We start from the raw sequence: 26,201 nt of genomic DNA, 5'->3' as shown, positions 1-26,201 counted from the left end.
ACATTTGAAATGGCCCATTTAACAGCACTGTATTGTACTCCCATCCGTTCCCATCCCACAGTTCCATTTGCATATTTCATAATGGATGAAGATAGATGGAGAAAATCAGTGTCATTGAGATGAACGTTTTATCAAGGTTATCCTATCCTCCAAACTCCTAAACCCCTCTTTATCTTGCCTCTGTTGACAGAATATAAAGCTATCAATGCAATCTCTTCATAGCAGAGGGAAATAAGGAAACACTGGAGCGGTGATGTGAATTTCAGAGGAGCAAGCGAACAATGACAATGTTATCAATGGACACTTGCATACAATTGAGTGAAACAACATTGATACAAACAGGACATGTGTGATTGTATCATACAATCAAATTCCAAGGATCCTACCTCTAACAGCAACATCCGCAACATCTTACATACAAAACCTATAAAAACATCACTCACCAACACCAAATCTACATTCTTGACCTGCTCTAGTTCACATGTATGTAAAACGAAATGTTTAGTGTACACACTTCCCATTCTGTCATATGTTCTGCAGCAGTTGCATACAGTACAGTATATAGACAGTCCACACTGTCCCCAAGGACAGAGAGCAGTATTTTCCATTGTGTGTGTGATTAGACCTTCTGCCATTGCATGTGGCATAGTTATAGCTATAGCGTACACTTCCTCCATTTCAGAGTAGACCCTCTGCCTGCACTTCCACCTTTAGTTCAGGCAGCACCACAGTACCAGTCATAAAAATGCCATGCCAGCTATAGCTCTGGAACAAAGGAGCGAGGGCACCAGGAGTGACACTCAGAATAGATCCCAAATTGCAACCTATTCCCTATATAGTGCACTACGTATGAACAGGGCCCATAGGGAATAATGTTCTATTTGGGATGCAGACTGAGTTCTAACAGGAATCACACGCTCAAGGGCACATGCCCGGGGAAAAGAGGTGAGGCCGAGAAGGTCGCAATTTGGAGATGTGCCAATTGTCTGTATATAAACCCGTCTATCGTCACAGTCACACCATCCCAACTCTTCCCACAAGAAAGTCCTAGCATGTTTCCCAAATGGCACCCTATTCCCTACATTGCACTATTTTTATCCAAGGCCTATAGAGAAAAACACTGAATGTGACTTCAGTCATCAATTGAATCAAACATCCACTTTTTTGCTTTCTCCTTCCAAGCCAAAGGTGCTGGTGTGTATTACTGCAAACAGTCACATAATGGAAACGATAGCCATTTATAGAACACAAACTGGACATCAGTAAGAATAACTACTACTGTACAAGGCCCTCTATGGATAACAAAGACCTGTCAAGTAATCTAACAAGGCCAAGGTTGGCTTATCGCATGCTCAGAAAAATGCAACACGACAAAAGCTTTTCTACACAAAGCAGCGTTTACACCAACCCTAATTACAGCCCTAAGTAAAATTGGAAAATTCTATATTGCAGAAAATTGCTTTGCTATTGTTTGTTTTGTCATTAAATGTATGGGGACTCTGACATAAAATGCAATATCGGTTTAGGAAGCAATCATTACTTCTCAGCACTGGGAGAAATATACTGTAGAAAGGTACAGTAAACAAAGCATTGGATGGGTTGTGATGTAGCTAATGTAAGAGTCTTTTAAAAGGTTTTAGGATAAAATCCATATGCAGAATTCATATTTAGTACAATTCTGTGTGTTGGTATATATTTCCATGACATGCATAAGTTATTCAAAATAAAATTGTGTTGAAATCTGAAATACCCAAAACACTTCCACTCATCAGTGAGCTTTTGATTACATTATTGTTACATTAGCTACATATCATAACACACTCCTAACTCACCAACCTCCTTTACCACACTACCCTGTCCTCCACTGATACAGTAGCATCCCCCCCTCTCTTCCTCCCCCCTCCTCCCTCCCCCTCTTCCCGTGCTAAAAGTTACCCGAAATGTCTCTTGTGTCTGTGTACCAGGAAACTGTCCAAAACCACCGCAGCGCTGTGTTTCTGCTACGGAACATTTGTTTCCTTTCAGGGGGCACGAGGCCCAACACACTCCTTCTACATTTACACACACACAGACACAGACACAGACACAGACACAGACACACACACTCCCCTGCCAAGCGGCCATGCCATGAAGCTGGCTGATCTATTCCGATTGGTACCTGAGATAGTGCCTGTCCCAATTGGTACCCTATTCCCTATATACAGTAGTGCACTACTTCTGACCAGGGCACATAAGGTGCTGGTCAAAAGTAATGCACTATAATAGCAAATAGGGTTGCCATTTGTGACGTCAGTCATAGAGAGCTGACAAAGCTCTTGGTTGGTGTCGCATCGAGGATGCCAGTTGGTGGCACAACAATGACTATTCAATCCTATAAAGACAGTTTGGTGAGAGGGCGTAGGGTGTATGGTGGGTGGAATACAGATATAATTGTTTTGTTAAACTTCTTTTGTAATCAAAGGATGTGTAGGAAAATAAAATGGAACTCTGGTGTACTATTAGCCTTAAATGATTTTGATTCATTTCTGTTGTATTGGGAATCCAGCATATTTAGAGACTTAAAGGTAAAGATAAAATGTTCCTCCAGAGCATGTTTCCCAGTGACACAGTGGGGAGACAGGAAGATATAATGAGCACCAGCAGCTGATTACTGCCATGCATTAGACTGTCTAATTATAAAAGATTTGCATAACGTTAGACGGGTGGTTTCTACCAAGGATATTTAGGCTGTTCTGTGAAACAGAGGAATCTCTTCATCTTTGCTCTGCATTAGGGGTGTGAACGTTTAAACGTTTATACTAAATTGGTAGTGTTAACGTTAAGAAAAAATCCCTGACTGAAAAACAATGTTTTTTACCACAAAATTTAAACCACAGTGCAGTTATCACAAAACTACCACTAACAGGTCCCGATCATCGTAAAGGGAACATTTTTAAATAAACAAAAACCTAACGCAACAATGCATTAACGTTAGTACACTGTATGTATCTTTCATATTATTTGCCACGGATATAGAGCACTCCATACGTTATCGTCGTTAACAGTTGGAGAAATGGAAAGGCAAGCAATAGCAGTGAAGTCCTGTATGACAACACTTTGAGAAGTTAAATGAGAAGGTGGTGAAATGCAAACTTTGTGAGGTGGAGTTGAGGTACAGTAATGGTAGTACAGGCGCAATGCTTAACCATCTGAAAAGGACGTACCGTGAGACCCAAACCGATTCTGTCCCCACCACTTCTCAGAATGGTGCTTGTTTAATGTCTTACAAGATCACTTAATGATTCATCAGTATTCTACATAACAAACCAAATAGAATAAATAACCTAGTACAATGTTAGGCTCTATTGTTAAACAAAAAACACCACACAATTAGGCTACTTATGACATTTTTTTTCTCATGTGGCCATAACTCAACAGCCACTAGGCTAAATACTGTAGGGGGTAACTAAGTTAAATTCAGAAAAAGTTGAAGATATATTTAAATGAAGTTAGATCTATAATTGTTTTTTAGATATACAAGTAGGAAAGCCTTAAGATAAAAAAAATCCACTTGTTTAAAGAGAAAATGTTATATCATTTTTGAGAAAAGTAGTAATATGTTGGATGAGTGTGTTTAGGGGGTAACTGGCCCCTGGGGGCTAGTTTACCTTTATGGTTATGAATGTGTTTCTTCCTGCCATTAAGACAATGACTAGCCCAGTTAGTGCTAGTTTATTATACTAACTTGCTAGGTAGCAACTTCACTAGCAGTAAATGCTAGCTAGCTATCTAGTTGGCATAAGCTGCTAGGAGTGCTAGCTAGCAACCTTACTATCAGATCGTCTGAGGTAAAATACATTTTAAAAAGTTAACGTAACTTAAATGCAGTTGTAAATGTTTCTACTAGTGACTGATAGCTTTACAGTTAATGTTACTTTATAGCCTTTTAGCTATTTTACACAGCATTTTATGTCATATAGCTCAATAGCTGGCTACGTTTTTAAGAGAGAGCTTTTCAATTGGCATCCCTCCCTCTGTTTTCAATCACAGGTGGGGACTGGATTAGGTGTGAGCAGTGCTGGAGGTGGGCTCAAGAGTTGTGCTCCAATTTTACTGAGGATAGCTTTATTTTTAACCTATGTACAAATTAGAATCATGCAATATCAGCGCTTAAGAGAGTTACCACATCAATGTTACACTGAATTAATTTGTTAAGTTATTGTTATTAAATGTTATATTTCAATGTTATTAGTTATATTCGATTCCAATATATATTTTCCAATTAATATGTTTTTCATTCATTAAAAACAACTATTGAAAACAGTTTGCTCCTGAATGTCATTTTAAAGACTGCTGGGATTGATATTGAGTGCAATTGAACATAATGTATTATATGGAAAAGAACAACAAAGAAAGAACAAAGAAAATTCATGTGCAGGTGAGTTAAAAAGAGGGACTTTAGATCAAATCTCCTCATAGTGCGGATATTAATGGTGATATGTGCAACACCATTTCCCCCCCATATTTTATTTAAATAATTAAAATAAGACAACTAGACTTAGCTTTTAAGTATTAGTTACTAAAGAATTTCTAAATAAAACCGATTAAATGGATTTTAACACACTTGTGTGAAACCCAAGAAACCCTATGCCTCGCCGATCCATCACGACTGGCCTGCTGGTCTGCTGACATAATTCGGCCGATGTGCTCTCAACCGGCCTCTGCGTCGTGGATGTTGGTGATGATCCATCTGCTGGCCCCGGCCTGCTAGCTTCCTGAACGCCGTGTCTCCCGCTCGCCTATCACAGTAATCGACTACCGAACGGCTCCCTGTTTCATCTATTGCTGCTCATTGGACCCTATGATCACTCGGCTACACAGCTGATGCATGCTGGACTGTTCATTAACACAGTAATTCATTTTGTTTATCTGTCGGCCCCAGCCTCAAACTCAGGCCCTGTGTGTAGCAAACTGACCCTCTCTGCCCATTCATCGCCATTTACCCGTTGTTGTTGTCCTAGCTGTTTACCCGTTGCTGTCTCACCCATTGTTGTCTTAACTCTCCAAATCAACACCTGTGATTGCTTTATGCCTCTCTCTAATGTCAATATGCCTTGAATACTGTTGTTAAGGGCAGCTCTCATTGTTTTATTTTACTGCGGAGCCCTTAGTCCTGCTCAACATGCCTCAGAAAGCCCCCTTGTCCCACCCCCAAACATGCGGAGACTGCACCTAGCTTAACTGGCGGCTCCAAAGATGCAACCTCTCTCATCGTCGCTCAATGCCTAGGTTTACACCCACTGTACTTGCACCCTACCATACCCTTGTCTGTATACTATGCCCTGAATCTATCCTACCACGCCCAGAAATCTGCTCCTTTTATTCTCTGTTCCCAAAGCACTAGACGACCAGTTCTTATAGCCTTTAGCCGTAGCCTCATCCTACTCCTCCTCTATTCCTCTGGTGATGTAGAGGCCCTGTGTGTCCCAAGGCACTCTCATTTGTTGACTTCTGCAACTGTGAAAGCCTTGGTTCATGCATGTAAACATCAGAAGCCTCCTCCCTAAGTTTGCTTTATTCACTGCTTTAGCACACCACGCCAACCCTGATGTCCTAGCCGTGTCTGAATCCTGGCTTAGGCAGTCCACCAAAAATTCAGAAATTTCCATCCCCAATTACAACATTTTTGGTCAAGACAGAATTGCTAAAGGGGGCGGAATTGCAATCTACTGTAGAGATAACCTGCAGAGTTCTGTCATAAATCAAATCAAATCAAATCAAATTGTATTTGTCACATACACATGGTTAGCAGATGTTAATGCGAGTGTAGCGAAATGCTTGTGCTTCTAGTTCCGACAATGCAGTAATAACCAACAAGTAATCTAACCTAACAATTCCACAACTACTACCTTATACACACAAGTGTAAAGGGATAAAGAATATGTACATAAAGATATATGAATGAGTGATGGTACAGAACGGCATAGGCAAGATGCAGTAGATGGTATAGTGTACAGTCTATACATATGAGATGAGTAATGTAGGGTATGTAAACATAAAGTGGCATAGTTTAAAGTAGCTAGTGATACATGTATTACAAAAAGATGGCAAGATGCAGTGGATGATATACAGGTCTATGCCCAAACAGTTTGAGCTTCTACTTTTAAAGATCCATCTCTCCAGAAATAAGTCCCTCACTGTTGCCGCTTGTTATAGACCCCCCTCAGCTCCCAGCTGTGCCCTGGACACCATATGTGAATTGATTTCCCCCCCATCTATTTTCAGAGTTTGTACTGTTAGGTGACCTAAACTGGGATATGCTTTATACCGCGGCCGTCCTACAATCTAAGCTAGATGCCCTCAATCTCCCACAAATGATCAAGGAACCTACCAGGTACAACCCCAAATCTGTAAACATGGGCACTCTCATAGATATCATCCTGACCAACTTGCCCTCTAAATACACCTCTGCTGTTTTCAACCAGGATCTCAGCGATTACTGCCTCATTGCCCGCGTCCGTTATGGGTCCGCGGTCAAACGACCACTCCTCATCACTGTCAAACACCCACAAAAACACTTCTGCGAGCATCGACCTGGCCCAGGTATCCTGGAAGAATATTGACCTCATCCCGTCAGTAGAGGATGCCTGGTTGTTCTTTGAAAGTGCTTTCCTCACCATCTTCAATGAGCATTCCCCTTTCAGCACAAAAACACCCTGTGGCGTACTGCACGAGCATCGAATAGTCCCCGCGAATGCAACTTTTCAGGGAAGTCAGGAACCAATACACAGAGTCAGTTAGAAAGCAAAGGTTAGCTTTTCCAAACAGAAAATTGCATCCTGCAGCACTAATTCCAAAAGGTTTTGGGACACTGTAAAGTCCATAGAGAATACGAGTACCTCCTCCCAGCTGCCCACTGCACTGAGAGTAGGAAACACTGTCACCACCGATAAATCCACAATAATCGAGAATTTCAATAAGCATTTCTCTACGGCTGGCCATGCTTTCCACCTGGCTATCCCAACCCCGGCCAACAGCTCTGCACCGCCCGCAGCAACTGGCCCAAGCCCCTCCCTCTTCTCCTTCATCCAATTCCAGACAGCTGATGTTCTGAAAGAGCTGCAAAATCTGGATCCCTACGAATCAGCTGGGCTAGACAATCTGGACCCTCTCTTCCTAAAATGTTCTGGCGCCATTGTTGCAACCCCTATTACTAATCTGTTCAACCTCTCTTTCGTATCGTCTTTGATTCCCAAAGATTGGAAAGTGGCCGCAGTCACCCCCCTCTTCAAAGGAGGAGACACTCTAGACCGAAACTGTTACAGACCTATATCCATTCTGCCCTGCCTTTCTAAAGTCTTCGAACGCTAAGTGAACAAACAGATCACCGACCATTTCGAATCCCACCGTACCTTCTCCGCTATGCAATCTGGTTTCTGAGCTGGTCACGGGTGCACCTCAGCCACGCTCAAGGTCCTAAACGATATCATAACCGCCATCGACAGTACTGTGCAGCCGTCTTCATCGAACTGGCCAAGGCTTTCGACTCTGACAATCACTGTGTTTTTACCGGCAGACTCAACAGCTTTGCTTTCTCTAATGACTGCCTCACCTGGTTCACTAACTACTTCTCAGACAGAGTTCAGTGTGTCAAATTGGTATGGCCTGTTGTCCGGACCTCTGGCAGTCTCTATGGGGTTGCCACAGGGTTCAATTCTCGGGCCGACTCTTTTTTCTGTATTTATCACTGATGTCACTCTTGCTGCTGGTGATTCTTTGATCCACCTCTACGCAGACGACACCATTCTATATACATCTGCCCTTCTTTGGACACCGTGTTAACAAACCTCCAAACGAGCTTCAACGCCATACAACACTCCTTCCGTGGCCTCCAACTGCTCTTAAATGCTAGTAAAACTAAATGCACGCTCTTCAACCGATCGCTTCCTGCACCCGCCCGCCCGACTAGTATCACTACTCTGGATGGTTCTGACTTAGAATATGTGGACAACTATAAATACCTAGGTGTCTGGCTAGACTTTACACTCTCCTTCCAGACTGACATTAAGCATCTCCAATTCAAAGTTAAATCTAGAATCGGCTTCCTATTTTGCAACAAAGCCTCCTTCACTCATTCTGCCAAACCTACCCTTGTAAAACTGACTATCCTACCGATCCTTGACTTCGGCGATGTCATTTACAAAATAGCCTCCAACACTCTACTCAGCAAATTGTTTATCCCATGTGTTACTCTGTGTTGTTGTTTTTGTTGCACTGCTTTGCTTTATCTTGGCCAGGTCGCAGTTGTAAATGAGAAGTTGTTTTCAACTGGCCTACCTGGTTAAATAAAGGTGAAATAAAAAATATATATAAAATATATATATATTCTAATGGGGTAACTGGCACCCCCGAGGGTAAAAAAAACCTCCCCTTTTCTAAAAACAACATTTAATGAAATAACTAAAAAAGTGTAAACTGTAGCCATTTATTTCCCTTTATAGATTATTCACCTAAGCATGACCTTCATCCACATACCAATTTTTTCCCAAATGTAGCTTTTTTGTGTCAGTAATTAGACAACTAGTCCTTAGGGGGGGCGGGGCTAGATACCCCCTAGTACCCTATGATTTGATTGAAACAAAATACAGGTGGAAGTGTAGCTTCTTAACTCCCTCTGCTTTAAACGTTGATTATACAATAGTTAGGCTACTTACATCATTCAAGCAGAATAAGATCAAAATGCATATTCACATGAAACTGATTGGGATCAAATGGTTGGCATGCCGATGCATGGACGTTTCACACATAAAACGTGAAGAATGATCATTCACGTTTGGCAGTGATGATGGCCTAATTTATAATAATGTAGGCCTAGTTTGGTGTTTTAGGATTTAAAAAATGGAGCCACTATGTGTAGGCATATGTTACTTTTTAGATGATGCATTGTAGGCTATGTGCAATAAGAGACGGCGTAAGAAAATCACAGCGCTGATTACAGAAAGCCTAATGTATCTATCTATGACTATATAGAACTGCGGTATATATCTGTGATTGCGCATTAGGACTTTTTTATGCATTGTGAATTTACATGGAATTTTATCAATATTTTGTATCGTTTTAACGGAAAACCCCAAAACTTTAAAACATGAAGAACATGTTCAATTTGTCACATCCCTACTCTGCATAAACACAGATGAAACAGTAGCAATGTTATCTGTACAATGATCAATGTCACGAGTGATGTGAAAGGTAGTCTGTTTAATCTAATGAATGCTGAAAAAAAATCCATATCCTTACAATAATTCAATTTTAGTCAAACACGGATAGATAGTTGGTCTAGGTCTGCATAGTGTATATACAATATGTAGTACAACAAAATTGGGGGCAACACTAGAATGAAAGACAGCAACGGAATCTGATGACTTCACAGAAATTGATATTATGTTTCTTTGAAATGAGGACACAAATATACACGGGAGATTGCCTTGTCTTTCACTCTGAAGGAAATACGAGCCCTATTGGGAGAGAAAGCGGTGCTCAGTTTCCTAGTCATGGGCCATACACATACATAATGTTACTTTCAGAAAAACCCACTCAAATATGTACATAATGCATACACACAACACAACACAGATCTTGCTAGTGATAATTCAATGTGAGACTGAGGACAGATAATGTCACAGATCACTCTGATTACAAAATATACTCAGATGCACAAACACACACACACACACACACACACACACACACACACACACACACACACACACACACACACACACACACACACACACACACACACACACACACACACACACACACACACACACACACACACACACACACACACACCTCCTGCAATGTAAAGTGCCAGAGCAACTGCTTTAAAGTGTTAAATATCAGAGGCAAATGAAAAGAGAAAATCTATCATGACTGTAATGTGTCCTGATGGGAGGGGGCGATCTCCCCTGCGAGGAGCCAGGCCGGGGGGCGGGAAGGAGGGAGGGAGCAGGGTGATGTATGAAGGAGCTGGATTGGAGGTGAAAAGCGTAGCAAGACGGACGGGGGAGGCGAGGGGGGGAGAGGAGTAACACAGTCCTGCCGCCTGCAAGACTCCTGAGGGCCCAGGGCAAAAGTGGAATAAATGTTGATTAGTGTTGATTTTGTCCAACGAGCACTCTGCAACTGACAGTGGGACTAAGCTGCCGCGAAAGGCAACCATTAATCTTAGTCTGGTTTAAGTAGTGTATATTAATTTGTGTCATTTCCACTACGTGGAGAGAGACATCTTCCTCTCTCTCTCCTCTCTTTGCTCTGTCACTCTCTCTCTCTGCTCTCCCTCTCCCTCGCTCTCTATCTCTCTCCCTCTCTCACCCCCCCTTTCTCACCCCCCTCCCCCCCTCTCACCATCTCTCTCTATAACAGCTCCAGTGTTTGAAGGCTGTGATAGTAGACCGGGGCTCTGTCAGTGGTACCGTGGAAGCCTTGAGCTAGCGCCTGCTCGGAGCAGCTCCTAGCAGCAGGGGAGAGTGTATGAAATGAGATTCCGAGCCCTGCATTAAGAAAAATGAACTCCTGGGGGGTTGGTATGGCAACCGCGTTCGAAAGTGCCATTGCATGTTCAATTTAATGTACATAACAAATTTGCAGATTTGATTAAATTCAGAACATATTAGAGGAAGCTATGGCAGACCAAACCTTATTGCAAACAGAGCTCTTTTAAAAGCACGCAGAGTCAGATTTAAGCTACCATATCCCCATCTTAAAAGCAGTGGATACTGTGGTCTGTTAATTCAGTCTGGTGAGGCATGAGGGCTAAATCCAACCAAACAGCTATCCATTTGATCAATTTCATTCACCACCCTGACTGGAATATGCTTCATTTTGGAGATCACAAGCACATCATCTGCATGTTTAGTGAATAGCATTTAGCATTGCCGCTGATGCTATAATAGGAACAAATTACAGTGCTTTTAGTAGCTAGGTCACCAGCCTATGAAATAGGAGTTCGACTTATGCTAGTCATTCCCCTTGTGTTTATTTTTTCTCAGGCCTCTCTGTCTTTCTGTCTTCGCTACTCACGTTCACACACAACATAGAAGGTTGCTCCCTGGTATCACCACTGGGATAATATCACAAAAAAAACAACGAGGGGAAAAACAACAGATCAACGCGAAACAGCAAGATCAATTTCACAGTCACCACCATTGTGATGCCATTGTTAACGACCCAATCACATCACACTAATAATTCTATGATTAAGCCCCTTAATGTGATTAACATGTATCAGTTAGGCCTCTGGTCATTTCCATAATTGATAAGGTAACTAAATGATCCTGTAAGATTGGAGGAAAAAAACACAAACCTCACATAGCATGGGACTCAATAATACGACGAATCCCTTCATACTGTGTTCATAATAACGCTACTAACAAAAAGAGGTGAAGAGCAAAGCTTTTTGAAGGCTTCTCAAAAAAAACGCACAATGTCACATTTTCCTACTTTGCCACTGCCTGTGTTTCTGTGACTCTGTGAGCAGTAGAAGTAGAGCTTCAGCTGGATGGATGATTAAACAGAGAGATGGGAGGGAAACAGCTGTGGAGGAGAGTACAGCTTTGTGTTTCTGTTTCTCCTGTGAGTGCTGCGAGCACACACACACACACACACACACACACACACACACACACACACACACACACACACACACACACACACACACACACACACACACACACACACACACACGGAATGCTGCAGCATCAGCATAGAAGAGTAGGCTGGATAAAAGGAACAACAAAAGCTGCTGCACGTATTAGCAAAAATCCCAGCTAGTGATGGGAGGGGGATGCATATCACCGTGACACAACACTCTGAGTAGACATTTACATCCTCCTGCATTGATAGGAAGGAAAATAAACTGTTACAGGCTGCTAGTTAACATGAACTCTGAACAGGCCCCGGCCTAGCCTATGTCAGCATCCCAATGCTGGGGCCCTGGTCAAGTAGTGCACTATAGAAGGAACAAGGTGCGTTTGGGAAACACACTTTACATCCCATGCCAAAGTGACACCAGGGGGATTTAGATAGAGAGAGGACTGATATGTCAACATTAATCTTTCGACTACCATCAGTTTGGCATTGGCAATACACTTAGATACACACTCAAAATACACTATTGTGTTAATCTTTAAAAAAACACAAAATACTGTATATACAGTCAAATTGTTAATTCCTATGAGTTTCTATACCACATTGGTTTTCGAAGGTAAAATTAATATGATATTTTCTTCTGTGGATCATGACGGCTGACATAAATTGTTTATATGAAGATGGTGTGCTATAGTGTTGTAGGGTTCTGAATGGACTCTACATTCTCTAGTAAAAATAGGCAGATGCCAAGCCATCTGAATGGACTGACAACTCAATGTAATGTACTGTACAATACACCTATCTATAATCAGATCTCTGGCTCATTTCACCCACGTCAAATATTACTCCGCTGCCCTCTGTAAAACACCCCATTTTCACCCTTCAAAAAATAACATTACATCATTCCACTAGACATTTTTATAAATGGAGCATCCCCCAGGCGTGAAACCTTACACTATTCAAACACGGGCCACCAGAAAACTAGCCTTTTGTTGAGGTTGAGAGGGAAAAAAACTAAACAGCCAGTCAGAGCAGTAGGGATGCGTCTCAAATGGCACCCTACTCCATATATAGTGCACTACTTTTAGTAGTCAGGAACAAATGTTGGGCATGCCATTTGGGACACACACTAGATTTACTGAGCGAGCATCTCAGTCACAGAGAGGTTGTTTGACACTGGTGGAGATTTATGACGTTGCTGAGGTGTTTACAGAAGTCAATTAGTTTTCGAAAATGTTCCAAAGCACAATTTTCGATGTCAACCGTTTGCTTATCAAAAGGAGAAGGACAGTTCTTTAGATCAGTTCTAAAAACAAACTGTGGAAATGTTTTTAAAACATGATTGAAACATATATTTTTGCAATCTTCTACATTCAGGTTTTGTGATTCATTCATTTTGTGTTTAAGATAGGAAATGAATGACACTTAAAATATGTTATTTCTTTTAAAAACCCTGATGTTAGATTGAGTTATGTTACATTTGTATATGTTATAATGCGTTGAGTTTGCAGAAAGTTAAGGTTTCATGGCACAATAGCATTGGAGTCAAATTGTTTGGGTATATTTGAGGAAAGTACCCTGTGCCAAAACCTCTTATTGCATGGCTCTGGGTGGGTATTGCTGGGACATGTAGCCTACTGTCATAGACAAGACCCTAAGATTAAATTTAGCTTATCTTCCTTACTCTGACTGTACTTCAAAGTGACCTTAGGGGTAAGTGGTCAAACAATGTTTAGTTCTAAGAATCTATGAAAGTAAATTAGACATTTTCTTGTCTCGTTTTATAACGTATTACAGACAGAGACACACACACATGCACACACATGCACACACGGTAGGCCTTTTAGTGAACAGCAGCATTCCTTTCAGTAGAGAAAGACAACCAAAACATGCAGTCAAGGAGGGAAAAAATAAACCAGTGTCGGTGAGAATTTTAAAAAAGAAAAAGAAAAGAAAGATGCCTGGCAGGGGGGAAAAAATCAACTGTTCGATCTTCTTCTCCTTTCCTGTGGGGTGTGAGCTGAGCACAGCATTGTGCTTGTTTATAGTGAGCAGTCATTCTGCTAGGCACCGTTCGCTAACCACACCACACCGCAATATCCCAGTACAAATACACAGAGTCGGTCAGGAGTTCAGGCACTGGCTTAATCAGCGCTGCCTGCCTGTCCTGCCTCCCTGAGCATGGCATTATATCCTGTCCTGACTCCTGCAGGTGATGTCAGTTGCTCTGGTACTGGGGACAGTCAGAGACGTAAAACGCGTAGTGGAGATTGAGGGAAAAGATTTCCATTTGCTGAAACCAAATTCCACGAATATTGATATATTCACAAAATCAAAAAACTGTGAATGAAGGTTCTGACTAAAAACTAGGCCACTTTTCATTTAATAAAAACAAATATAATGTAATGTGCTATATGCACCTATATCAATTCTTAGCACTCAAATTTTGCTATGACAAAATTATACAAATAAATAAATGTTACAATAAGATATTAACAAAACAGTTATCCTAAGTGAAAATCACGTGGTGTAAAAACCAGACTACAAAATAGCCTTTCTAATGCATCTGGTGCATTCATACATATTTAATGGTTAAAAACAAGACAGATTCCAGAGCTGCAGCAGCAGAGGTCTGTGCAGTCAGTAGGTCCTGCGCTGAGCTTTATTTACTTTAAGACCTAACAGTAACCGTGCTCACCGACAAACCGGCTCAACCCTACACAGCCTCACTAGGGCTTGTCTGTAGTCTGTACTGTGGCAGGTAGAGTCGTAATAATGTTTTTAAAAACAGGTAGGCTCTTTTTACATGGAGAATCATCATAACGTTTTTAATACTTTGGCACCCAGCCAAGAGGACCCAGTCGAGGTTTACTCGACAGAGATATACTCCAGGTTTCAGCAGCAGACATTTCCCAAAGATATTATCAAAACTACTGGTGACAATTTAATTCTAACACCTTATACAGCAACACTAGGGAGCAGATGAAACAATGTCTCACACAGTATATAAAAGAGTAGAGATGTACAAAACCATCTATCTTGTACATCCATATATCTATATTCACTTGATGTAATGAACCCCAATGTTCTCCACCCACAGTGGGTATGTGTAACTAAACCTCCTCTGAGAAGAGGGGGTCAGAGTCAGAGTATTCTCCTTCAGGAGAAACAGAAACCTGGGCTATTGGGTTGTTGGGGTCGTAGCCGGCTTAGAGCGAGACTGAGAGAAAATTAGCACAGAGTGCACAGCACTCCCAGCCAGGACCAGATCCAAGTTACTTTGTGCTCCATGCAGAGACGAACTTTGGATGAACTCAGAGAAACGCCAGGGAGTAAAACACTATGCATAACTGTGCCACTCACTCCCCCTCCAAAACCCTACCGAGAGAACAGAGAAAGGAGAGAGAGCCAGCAGGCCTCAAAAGCCCCCCTGCTCTCCTGAGACACTGGCCAGATTGAGAGTGAGCTACATGGGGCAGAAGGACTGGGTTGGTGGGAGGGTGGAGGTGGAAGGTGGTGGCCTCTATCTATCTATCTATCTATCTATCTATCTATCTATCTACCTATCTATCTATCTGTCTATCTATCTATGTATCTATCCAATTTTATTTAATGCACTAATGACAATGAAACACAGTGGACATGCTTCCATATTAAACGCACACAGCGATAGAATCTCAATAAATCTAAGTGCAAATTTAAATGAGTCCCTATTCCACGCCATGTCTTATAAAGGGAAAATATTGGACAAGACACAGTGCCTATAGAAAGTCTACAAGGCCCCTTGTATTCATTAACGTTGTATTGTGTTACAAAGTGGGATTCAAATGGATTTAATTGCAATTTTTTTGTCAACGATTTACACAAAATGTAATGTCAAAGTGATTTTCTTTTTGTTGGTACGATTAATGAAAAATATAACCCCAATATAGTACATGCTAGAAACACCTCTGGCAGCGATTACAGCTGTGAATCTTCTGGGGTAAGTCTCATACGAGCCTTGCACACCTGGAATGTGCAATATTTGCCCATTATTCTTTTCAGAATTCTTCAAGCTCTGTCAAGGTGTTGGGGATCATGGCTAGACAGCAATTTTCAAGTCTTGCCTTAGATTGTCAAGCAGATTTAAGTCAAAACTTTAACTTGGCCACTCAGAAACTTCCACTGTCTTCTTGGTAAGCAACTCCAGTGTAGATCTGGCTTTGTGTTGTAGGTTATTGTCCTGCTTGAAAGGTCAAATCCTCTCCCAGTGTCTGGTGTAGAGCAGACTGAAGCAGGGTTTCCTCCAGGACTTTGCCTGCGCTTAGCTCCATTCTGTTTCTTTTCATCCCAAAAAACTCCCCAGTCTTTGCTGATGTCAACCATACCCATAACATGATGCAGCCACCACCATGCTTCATTCACCATAAGGAGGCAGTTACTCAGTGATGTGTTGTGTTGAGTTTGCCCCAAAGATAAGCCTTTGCATATAGGCCAAAAAGTGCACTATTTTGCCATGTTTTTTGCAGTATTACTTTAGTGCCTTGTTGCATACATCCAGTATAAGCATTTTTTGGAATATTCTGTATATTTTTATTTTTATTTTCCCTCTGTCATTTAGGTCATTATTGTGGAGACACTACATCGTCATTTTTCTTCCATTACAGCCATTGAACTCTGTAGCTGTTTTAAAATCACCAATGGCCTCATGGTGACATCCCTAAGCAGTTTCCTTCCTGTCCTGCAGCTCAGTTCAGAAGTACGACTGCATCTTTGATGTGTCTTGGTGGTTTAATACATCATCCACAGCATAATAATTAACTTGACCATGCTTAAATATATATTCAATGTCTGATTTGTTATTCTTACCCATCTACCAATCACAGCCCTTCTTTAAGGCTTTTGAAAGCTCCCTGGTCTTTGTAGTTGTCTCTGTGTTTGAATTTCAATACTTGACTGAGGGACCTTACAGATGCTATATGTATTGGGAACAGAGGAAGGGGTAGTCATTCAAAAATCCGATCAACCAGGGGTGGCTCCTCAGAGGAGGAAGTGGGGGACCATCCTACTCAGTGAATTTTATAAAAATATAAATAGTGAAACATTTAAAAAAGTTATCCTTTTTAGATAAAACTATACAAAATATATTCATGTCACCAAATAACTGATTAAAACACACTAGCGGTGCGCTCTCGGAGCGCACACTAGATGCTCGGGCCTAGCAGTAGGGTTGATTCGAGCATTCTGGCCTTACAATGGTAGTCAAGCACCCAAGCTAACGTTGGCTAGCTTTCTAGCTACTTCCAGACACAAATGACCTCACTCTGACCATTTTACTCGCCCTAGCAGAGCTGGTAAGGCAGTTTTCATGTTATCCAGATCAGTGGTAGAAAAAGTACTAAATTGTCATACTTGAGTGAAAGTAAATATATCTTAATAGAAAATGACTCAAGTAAAAGTGAAAGTCATGCAGTAAAATCCTACTTGAGTAAAAGTCTAAAAGTATTTGGTTGTAAATATACTTAAGTATCAAAAGTAAATGAATTTGCTAAAATGCACTTATCAAAAGTTAAAGTAAAAGTATAAATCATTTCCAATTCCTTATATAAAGCAAACCATACGGCACAATTTTCTAATTGTTTCTTTTAAATTGATGGATAGACAGGGGCACACTCCAATACTCAGACATAATTTACAAACGAAGCATTTGTGTTTAGTGAGTCTGCCAGATCAGAGGCAGTAAGGATGACCAGGGATGTTCTCTTGATAAGTGTGTGAATTGGACCATTTTCCTGTCAAATTGTAACTAGTAATTTTGGGTGTCAGGGAAAATGTGTGGAGTAAAAAGTACATTCTTTTCTTTAGGAATGTAGTGGAGTAAAAGTAAAAGTTGCCAAAAATATAAATAGTAAAGTACAGATACCCCAAAAAACGAAATAAGTAGTACTTTAAAGTATTTTTCTTACGTGCTTTACACCACTGATCCAGAGTGTTGGTGACTGTAACTGTGCTGCTGGCAACAATTTAATTACGCTTTTTTGCCGACGTTTACTGACACCGGGCATGTTCAACGGGTGTTGAGCGCTTGTAAAGTCATCATCAGTTATTCTGCGCTCTGGTACACTCAGATGAATGAGAGTGAAATGAAATCAGAGTAGATAGCCAGAGTGAATATACGAAAGCACCCGAATGTCCATTGAGAACACACAACGACTATACCACACAGCTAAGCTAAGAATGACGGGAATAATCACGTCAATAAACATTTAAGTTAGATAGCATATAGTTAATATGCTGGTAAGTTGATGTAATAGTAGCTAAATAACGTTAGGTAGCTAGCTAACATATCGGTACATACTGCTGTAATGATATATTATGTGGTTCGTAAGGATAGAGTAGCAAACAAATTGTTAGCCAACATAACGTGTATGGTAACTTATTTGAAAAGTCATTACTTTATTACATTGCTCAACATTTTCTTAACTTTTGTCATAATTAGTTAAAGCAATTAATTTGTCTCCGCACTCATACTTCGGCTGCATATTTTCTGCCATTTTCTTCAAAATTTGAAAACGATGTGAAGCCACGCCCATTTTCTGAAGAATTGCATTATGGGCCCTAAAAGCACTGAAATCGTGTTGGTATACTTTGTATTTTGGAGAATGTAGTATGTATGACATCCGGGAATTTTTGGCATACAAACTATATCCATACTATGACCAATAACTATACTATATACTCAATTTACATCACAAATAGTCAGTGCAGTTTTTTTTTTACCCCTTTTCACCCCAATTGGTAGTACAGTCTTGTCCCATCGCTGCAACTCCCATACGGACTCGGGAGAAGCGAAGGTCGAGAGCCATGCGTTCTCCGAAACACGACCCTGCCAAGTTGCACTGCTTCTTGACACACTGCTTGCTTAACTTGGAAGCCAGCCGCACCAATGTGTCGGAGGAAACACCGTACAACTGGCGTCTGTGTCAGCGTGCATGCACACGGCCCGCCACAGGAGTCGGTAGAGCGTGATGGGACAAGGCGATCTTTTCCGGCCAAACCCTCCCCTAACCCGGACGACGCTGGGCAGATTGTGCAACACCTCATGGGTCTCCTCAAGCACTGCGATGCATTGCCTTAGACCGCTGCGCCACTCAGACGGCCCCATTGTCAATCACCTTGACTCATCCAATTTGGTTTGGGACCTGTGCACCTACGTTATAAACTTTCATTTGTAGGCTAGGTTGTAGCAACCACATGATGGGTATAGGGCAAATTCGAGTATCATATAGTAACATAAACCTATCGGTGTTACATTGAGCTGGGTGAATGGAATATGAATGACAGTGATCCAATATGATGTAATAGAAATAAGACTATGCTCGTAAAATAATTGGCCTCCTAATCTAAAACGGCACTGACTGCCACTGATGTCAACCAGAGTGAGTCCATCTACCTTATTATGTAATTTGTTAAGCCAAATTTGACTTTTGAACTAATTTCAGCTTGCCTAAACAAAGGGGGTGAATACTTATGCAACAACTATATTTTAGTCATTACATGTTTATAAGTGTGTGAACATTTGTAGAATTTTATTTTCACTTCGACATTATGGAGTATTTTGTGCAGATCAATGACAAAAATGTACAATTAAATATATTTCAATCCCACTTTGTAACACAACAAAATGTGAAAAAAGTTCAAGAGGGTGTATACTTTCTATAGGCACCGTACTTTATATACACACTAAACAACGCTGAATTCTATCTGTGCCAATTTCAGAAATGTCAAGGGAAAAGGGGATTGTATTCTGGAAAGAGGACGTATGTTATGCCTCTCCCTAAGCCTAATGTCACTGCATCTGCTCTTGGTGAAATTATTCTAGCGACAAGGTCTCTCACAACAGCACAGACAAATGAAAAAACAGACACAAGTGAATTAAATGAGACACACTCAGCAGAGAGACTTGACAGCTAACACACAAGGGGGGAAAATGATGATGTAGATGGTAATTTAGCGCTCAGATGTTTGACACAATAATTGATAAGGATTTCCAATGTAGTAGCACTGACTGTAGGCCTACATAGTGTGTAACAGCATAAAATGGATTACACGACAACACAAGGCAAAAACACAAGTATAATAAACCATTTGTATACCTCATATGTAATTCAAAGCATATCGAAAAACGATCATGCATGTCCTGCAACAAGTTTGTGGATAGGAATGGCTGTGAATTGAAAAACGCGCTTTCGGTGAAGCCATTTCTGAGTCCTATGCGCGCATCAGAGCGCATACAATATATCCCCTTTACGTGGGCTTCTGTAGCCAATAGTATAAATAGTTTCCCTTCAAATTGTGCAGGCTATGTCTATATTTGATGTGCAATCAATATCTTACCAGTAGATAACTTTATTAAACGCATTGGGCCTACCTGTCTTTTCTTTGATTTCACACAAGACGTTGAAGAGAGCAGGCTTCATCCTGTGGCAATTCAAGGCGTGTTTCCTAAAACAAAACAAAGTCAATTAAAAAATTATCGTAAATCACAAAAGTGTTATATCTTAAAAACATATGTATGCTATAACGGGTTTATTGAAGCATGGGCCGCAAATTATGGAGACTGGCAATTGTGTGATACAATTGCCCATCGCATCAACCTTTTTCTGATAGCCTGATGTGTTTTTTATATCCATGCTTAATTTCAAAAGTAAAATTGCATATGTACTATTTAAAAATGACAAATTAATATGTATAGGCCTATTATTATTAATAATGCTATTATTATTATTACTGGACGCAAGTAAAGAAAGTAAACTAGAATATATGGCTACTTGTTACTGCCTAAAAATGTCATGCAAAAAATCATGCTGAGTTATGGACTGATTGAGCAACAATACCAACAACAATTTATACAACAGCTTTGAAGATGTTTTTTTGTTGTTTAGAAAGGTAAAGTTTGATCAACAATTATTATATGTCTTGTTTGTTGTTGACTTTGTATAAATTACAGTCATGTATATTGCAGTGAAACAGGCGACAGCGGAAAAGGTTGTCCAAAGAGTTTAATAGCATTTTAACAGATTCCTCTCTGCTCCTCGTTCTCGACGATGTAGGCGAAACACGCGCACCGTGCCCGTCTGAGCACTTCTCTTTAGCGTCTGAGTCAACAAAATATGTAATAACAGAATGCAAATTATTTTCTGCAATTACTATCAATAGCCCATTGTATTTACCATGTAAATAACAAATGATAACCTAATAGTTTAGTCCCGATTTATATTAGATTTAAGGCTATGCCTTATCAGTTATATTTTGCCTGGAGTGACAGAGAGAGCTGTGTTTGCACAAAAGTTCATCAAAATGATGATGTTGTCAATCAATGTGATGCTTGTTATTTTGATGACGAATCGCATGCACAAACTTGAGATGTCAAATTTGCGAGTCTTTATTGATTTGTCAGTAGTGTGAAAACACTTTGAATCTATAGTTGCAGCCTGTAGACTAAACTGCTGCAATTTTACTGTGTATAATTTCTGGAAAGTCAGGAGAAAAATTATCTGTTTTCTAAATATTAATAATAATAGAACTTCAAAGTGTACATTTAGTAACTGGTGCACTTAGGATGTCATAATTTTTCCAAATGCCCGCTTGGCCGCTTATCATTATTGTAGGCTGTTGGGCGCGAAACCCGAATTATTTTCAATTCATCAATATAATATTTTTCACTAGAAATCTGACTTTCTTGAAATGTCTTATTATCCATCGTTATTGAATGCATAGAGTAGTTTGCCATAACGATTCGCTGTACATTTTGACCAGGTAGGTCCCGAGCACCTTACCTAGCTTGAGCTTCGTCCAGACTTTGATCTGTGATGGTCATTATTTGCTGTAAAATGTCTCCAATGTCCTGTTTTCTCCCATCGCCGTCCGTCCCTCCCGTGCCTTCCATATGTTGAGACAAGCCGGGATGCCCTGCCATCCCTACTCCCGCATGAGAGTGCATCAACCGCGGCTGCTCGTCCATCTCTTACGATCTATTTGCTCTCACCTATGTGTCAATCTCGCAAAAGAGAATCCTTAACAAATTCCGACGGACGTTTTATCTTGCCTACACAGGTTTAGGGTTCCACGCCGTGGTTCGCTTTCCTGCGCTCCTGAGTTCCAAGACCCAGAGTCGGAGGGGAAGAGAAACAAGCCCTCTCTCTCCCTCTCTCTGCTCTCCCAGCTGGTCAGAACTGAACGTGAAACCTGATATGAAATACTCCCTTTAGCAGATCAGACTGTGCGTGGAAAAGATAAACTGTCTTCAACTACAACATTGGAATCTGTATGCGTCTTCCTTTCATGTGTCAGAGCCTGTGTCTTCCCGAAACACAATCACTTTTTCTACGAGACTGGGCGGTATCGAAGGAGGGTTTTGGAAACCTGAAGTGCAAGCTATTTCGACTTATTCCATCCGCTTGCTTTTGCTGAGTAGCCTACAGTACGGCACGGTAGTCACTGAAAGGCAGCACATAGCTAGAGTATGAAAGTGAGACTCCGCCTACGCGAAATTATTGGGAATAGAGACCATTTAGCCCCACCTTGAGGTGCCTCTCGTGAAACTTCAATCATAGCGCTGTGTGAAGGAGGGATGCAGGAGATGTTGCCACAGATGTTGCCACATGCAAGCACTGGGAGCAACCTGGTTTCAGAGCATTTCGTATTATTATGTACGTTAAACCAAGATATGTAATATCGTATGATTTGTTACGCATTGCAAATCCTACAAAGTGTTGTGAATTTCCAAAACGCATGATATGTTATGATCTCCAATTTGTTGTGTCTAACATTAGCTAGGTGGCTAGGTGGAACACGTTTGCTAGCCGGCTAATGTTAGCTAGGCTAGGGGTTATGGTTAAGGGTTAGGGTTAAGGTTAGGAGTTAGGTTAAAAGATTAAGGTTAGGGGAAGGGTTAGCTAAAAGGGTTAACCTTTTCACATGTACCAACAAACGGGTGTGATCCTTCTACAGTGGTCCCTGCAGCTTACGCTCAAACCGGGTATGATTAAAATGCTTTTTTAGAACTTCCAGTTTCGATTGACGCAGCAGTGAGCATTTAAGCTAGCCACACAGAAACATTTTGCACAATCACAGTCCTTACAAAGTTATGTCCTGAATATGACCAGTTTATTTTTGGATGCAACCCAGCTAGCAATGAGGAATCGGCCCAGAAGCAGCTCTATTCCAGGGGGCCGGAATTGATTGAATCGGCCCGGAATTGGGTGTCAGACTCGGCCCGGGATCAAAATGAATGACTGCCCAGAATCGGCCCAAGTACATCGGGCCGTTTCCGTCTACAGGAATTCAGTCGACTTTGCCAGCATCTTACCAGAATCCCCCCAGAAGCAGCCAGATGCAAATGTAAATAAATGTATACAAAATAGACAAATAACCAGATTTAGAAATTGTAAATATTGCTATTATACATTTTATGCATACAAATTATACCCATCCACCCCCCCAAAAAATGGAAACACTGTACACCTGGTGACCGTGTCAGCCTGAATGCTCCTGGCCCGCCACAGGAGTTGCTATGCGATGGGACAAGGACATCCCGTCCGGCCAAACCTTGACCTTACTCGATGACGCTGGGCCAATTGTGCATCGCCTCATGGTTTTCCCGGGTCGCTGCCGACATGGGTATCACACTAGCATCTGTAGCAACGCAGTTTGCACCGCGATGCAGTGTCTTAGACGGCTGCGCCACTCGGGAGGCTCCATCCACAAAGTTTTGAATGTTTATCAATTGCCTTGTACGAAGTATCAAAATACTAAAATACTACTTAAACAGGACTCTTAAAGAATTGAATTTAAATGTTAATTGTATTTTTTGATCACAGAAACAATGAGAAAATGTGGGGGGGGGGGGTGAAATGTTATATAAAGCGGTCCGTGTAATCATCTACCAGAGAGTAGCCCCAATCGGCCCGGGACCCTAGTAATACATTTGGGCCAGATAACTCACTCTGGAATTGTTCCGAGCCCCAAGTAATACATTTGGGCCAGATAACTCACACCGAAATCAGCCCGAACTCAATCCCCGCATCCTAGCCATAAGTAATACTGCCTAAGGCGGCCCAGACTCGGGCCACATGAGTCGGCCGAGTCTGACTCTCAGCCGAGTGCCCCGACTCTCAGCCGGAATTGCCCCAGATCCACTGTGCTAGCTGGGAATGTTCAGACATTCACAGAAGTAGCTACAGCATACACAATCATCCAAACTGGAAAATGTAGGCTACATTAGGCCTAGCGCTAACTGAAGAAAGATTGCCGTAACATAAGCGGTCATATTTAGAGAACCCTGGTCTGACAGAAACCACAATATGAAATATCTAATAGCAATTCATATTTATAATTCATAACATCACGGGTGAGCTCAACATTGATCGAAATAAACACTTTCTAAAAAATCAAAAGTAATCTGACAATGGTAGTTTGTGCGCACCGCCATGTTTTTTTTCGCTTCAACCAAATATAATATGATGAGACAAGATGAGTTTGGTCAGTTTGCAGTATGCATGTTGAAGGGGGTTGTGTCGTCTACAATACTTCTCTTTCCTTCATTCACTTCCGGAAGTTTACTCAAAAGATAAGTGAACCATTCCTTCACCTCATTATAACATCTTTGGTCTGACATATGTTTAAGTGACACCCAGAATTCATTGTATCATGTCAATAAACATGGTGCTACACATAGCTGGCAAATAGCTTAGCATTAGCTCATTATAATCAGTGCAACAAAATACCCCAAAAGTATTTTACACACATCATAGGTGTCCATTCCAATCTATGCAATATTCAGAATGCATTATTTGTCACCAGTACTTGAAAATGTGAATAAAACTATAAATACATTATGCTCCATACATACATTCATACATACATACATACATACATACATACATACATACATACATACATACATACATACATACATGCATGCATGCATACATACATACATGCATACATACATACATACATACATACTTTATGCTACAGTACAAACGACAACACGATATACAGAAAATAAGGCACTTATTTTGATAGGAACGCACACATGTCCAAAGCTTTTATTTGTAAAAAAAACAACAATGCAACAATGTGAGCGTCAGCCAGAAAATGTGCCAGTTCGTGCAAGACTGCGCAAATGTCTGCATACTTGATGTGCAGAAAAAATGGGAAAGGGCTCTTCTAGAAGAGGGAAGTTTGTCTAACTCAGTAAAGCCTCAAACATAAATTGTCCTCAACACTGAAACGGGATACTTCTATGTGAATTAATGAGGAGGCAGAACACACCTCAATTCAAACTGTTGTTAGAAAATACAACTTGTTTGAAAATAATTGTAAATTGACAAGTTGAAACATAGCCTATAGATAATTAATAGGTAGCCCGTGTTAACTGTCCTGTTGCGTAACAATCACATTTTGGACAGTGAGTGCATTCTTACTTCACGTGCATAAAACAACTTACGCTGGGGCGACCGTTAGAGATATTTGGACTCGCGTGTGAAACGTTTTAGGTTAAGTGAAGGTTTAGCTAACATGCTATGTAGTTGCAAAGTAGCTAAAAAAGTAGTAAGTCGTTATGAAGTTTCTAAAATGCTAAAGTTCTCCGTGATGAGATTCCAACACACAACCTTTCGGTTACTAGACTTTCTCGTTATACACCCGACCAACCAACCTCCTTTAATTTTTGACTTAAGTAATCTTAAGTCTTATGTAACCATACCAAATGTAACATGTCATGCTAATTCGAGTGTCCTGGATATACTTTTGCTATGTTACGTCTAGCCTATGAGACTAGGCTGTTCAGAGTGGCAACCATGTGATGGATAGAACCTGAACTACAAATAAATAATAGTGGCTGACACAAGAGGTCTGCTGTATTTTTCCCCTCTGACCACAGACGTGTCCCCATTTTCTCTCCACACCAGTCCATTTCATTTCCCCTGCCTGTTGCCAAGGTAGCCTACATGAATCAAAACAATTGACAATCCCCTTCATTTAGGAAAATGATTAGATAGATAAGGCAGGCCTACTTATTTAAAGATTAACACCAGAAAAGAAGAATCCACCTACTAAGTAGAATGATCACACTGAAATACATTGGAGGCAACATTTTAATAACAACATTACCATATGTTATTCGTATTTCATTTGATACAATGTAACATTTTATTTAGAATAGCCTATAACCATGCTTGTATCTGTGCAAATTTACACTTGAATTTTGGTGCACTGAGACTACACACTGCTCTCACATTGTTTGTTAGTATTTCAGGTAGGTAGGTCTACAGTGCTGTCTGTATGTTGGAGGGCCCCGCATGGCTGGGTTTGGCTGGGTGCTCCTAATGTAAGCCGGTGACCCATGGTGCGCAGCCAAGCAGTAAGGCCCGCGTGCGTCTGGCCAGGCTGAAAAGTGCCCTTAAGGCCCAGGCTGCACAGCACAGGGCTTTGTCCCAAATGACACCCTATTCCCTATATAGTACACTACTTTTGACCAGAGCCCTATGGGGAATGGGGGCCATTTGGGACGCAACTCACAGCACAGC

General features: G+C 41.0%; 1 protein-coding gene across 4 annotated transcripts in view; it reads right to left on the bottom strand.

Annotated features, from left to right (window-relative positions):
- Positions 1–22,246, bottom strand: part of LOC129855458 (pre-B-cell leukemia transcription factor 1) — a 93,018-nt gene extending 70,772 nt beyond the window's left edge. The window contains exons 1-2 of one of the 4 annotated variants that reach the window (XM_055923128.1): positions 21,447–22,246; positions 20,039–20,112 (exon numbers count right to left, since the gene is read on the bottom strand). In XM_055923128.1, the coding sequence (XP_055779103.1) occupies positions 20,039–20,112; positions 21,447–21,631 (259 nt within the window). In that variant the 5' untranslated portion in view covers positions 21,632–22,246. The remainder of the gene's footprint in view (positions 1–20,038; positions 20,113–21,446) is intronic. The other 3 variants (XM_055923129.1, XM_055923126.1, XM_055923127.1) reach the window with 3 other exon arrangements.
- Between the last annotated feature and the right edge of the window lie 3,955 nt (positions 22,247–26,201).

The sequence above is a fragment of the Salvelinus fontinalis genome, chromosome 5 (assembly GCF_029448725.1).
Source record: "Salvelinus fontinalis isolate EN_2023a chromosome 5, ASM2944872v1, whole genome shotgun sequence".
NCBI classification, from domain to species: domain Eukaryota; kingdom Metazoa; phylum Chordata; class Actinopteri; order Salmoniformes; family Salmonidae; genus Salvelinus; species Salvelinus fontinalis.
This window is presented reverse-complemented; position numbering and strand designations above follow the sequence as displayed.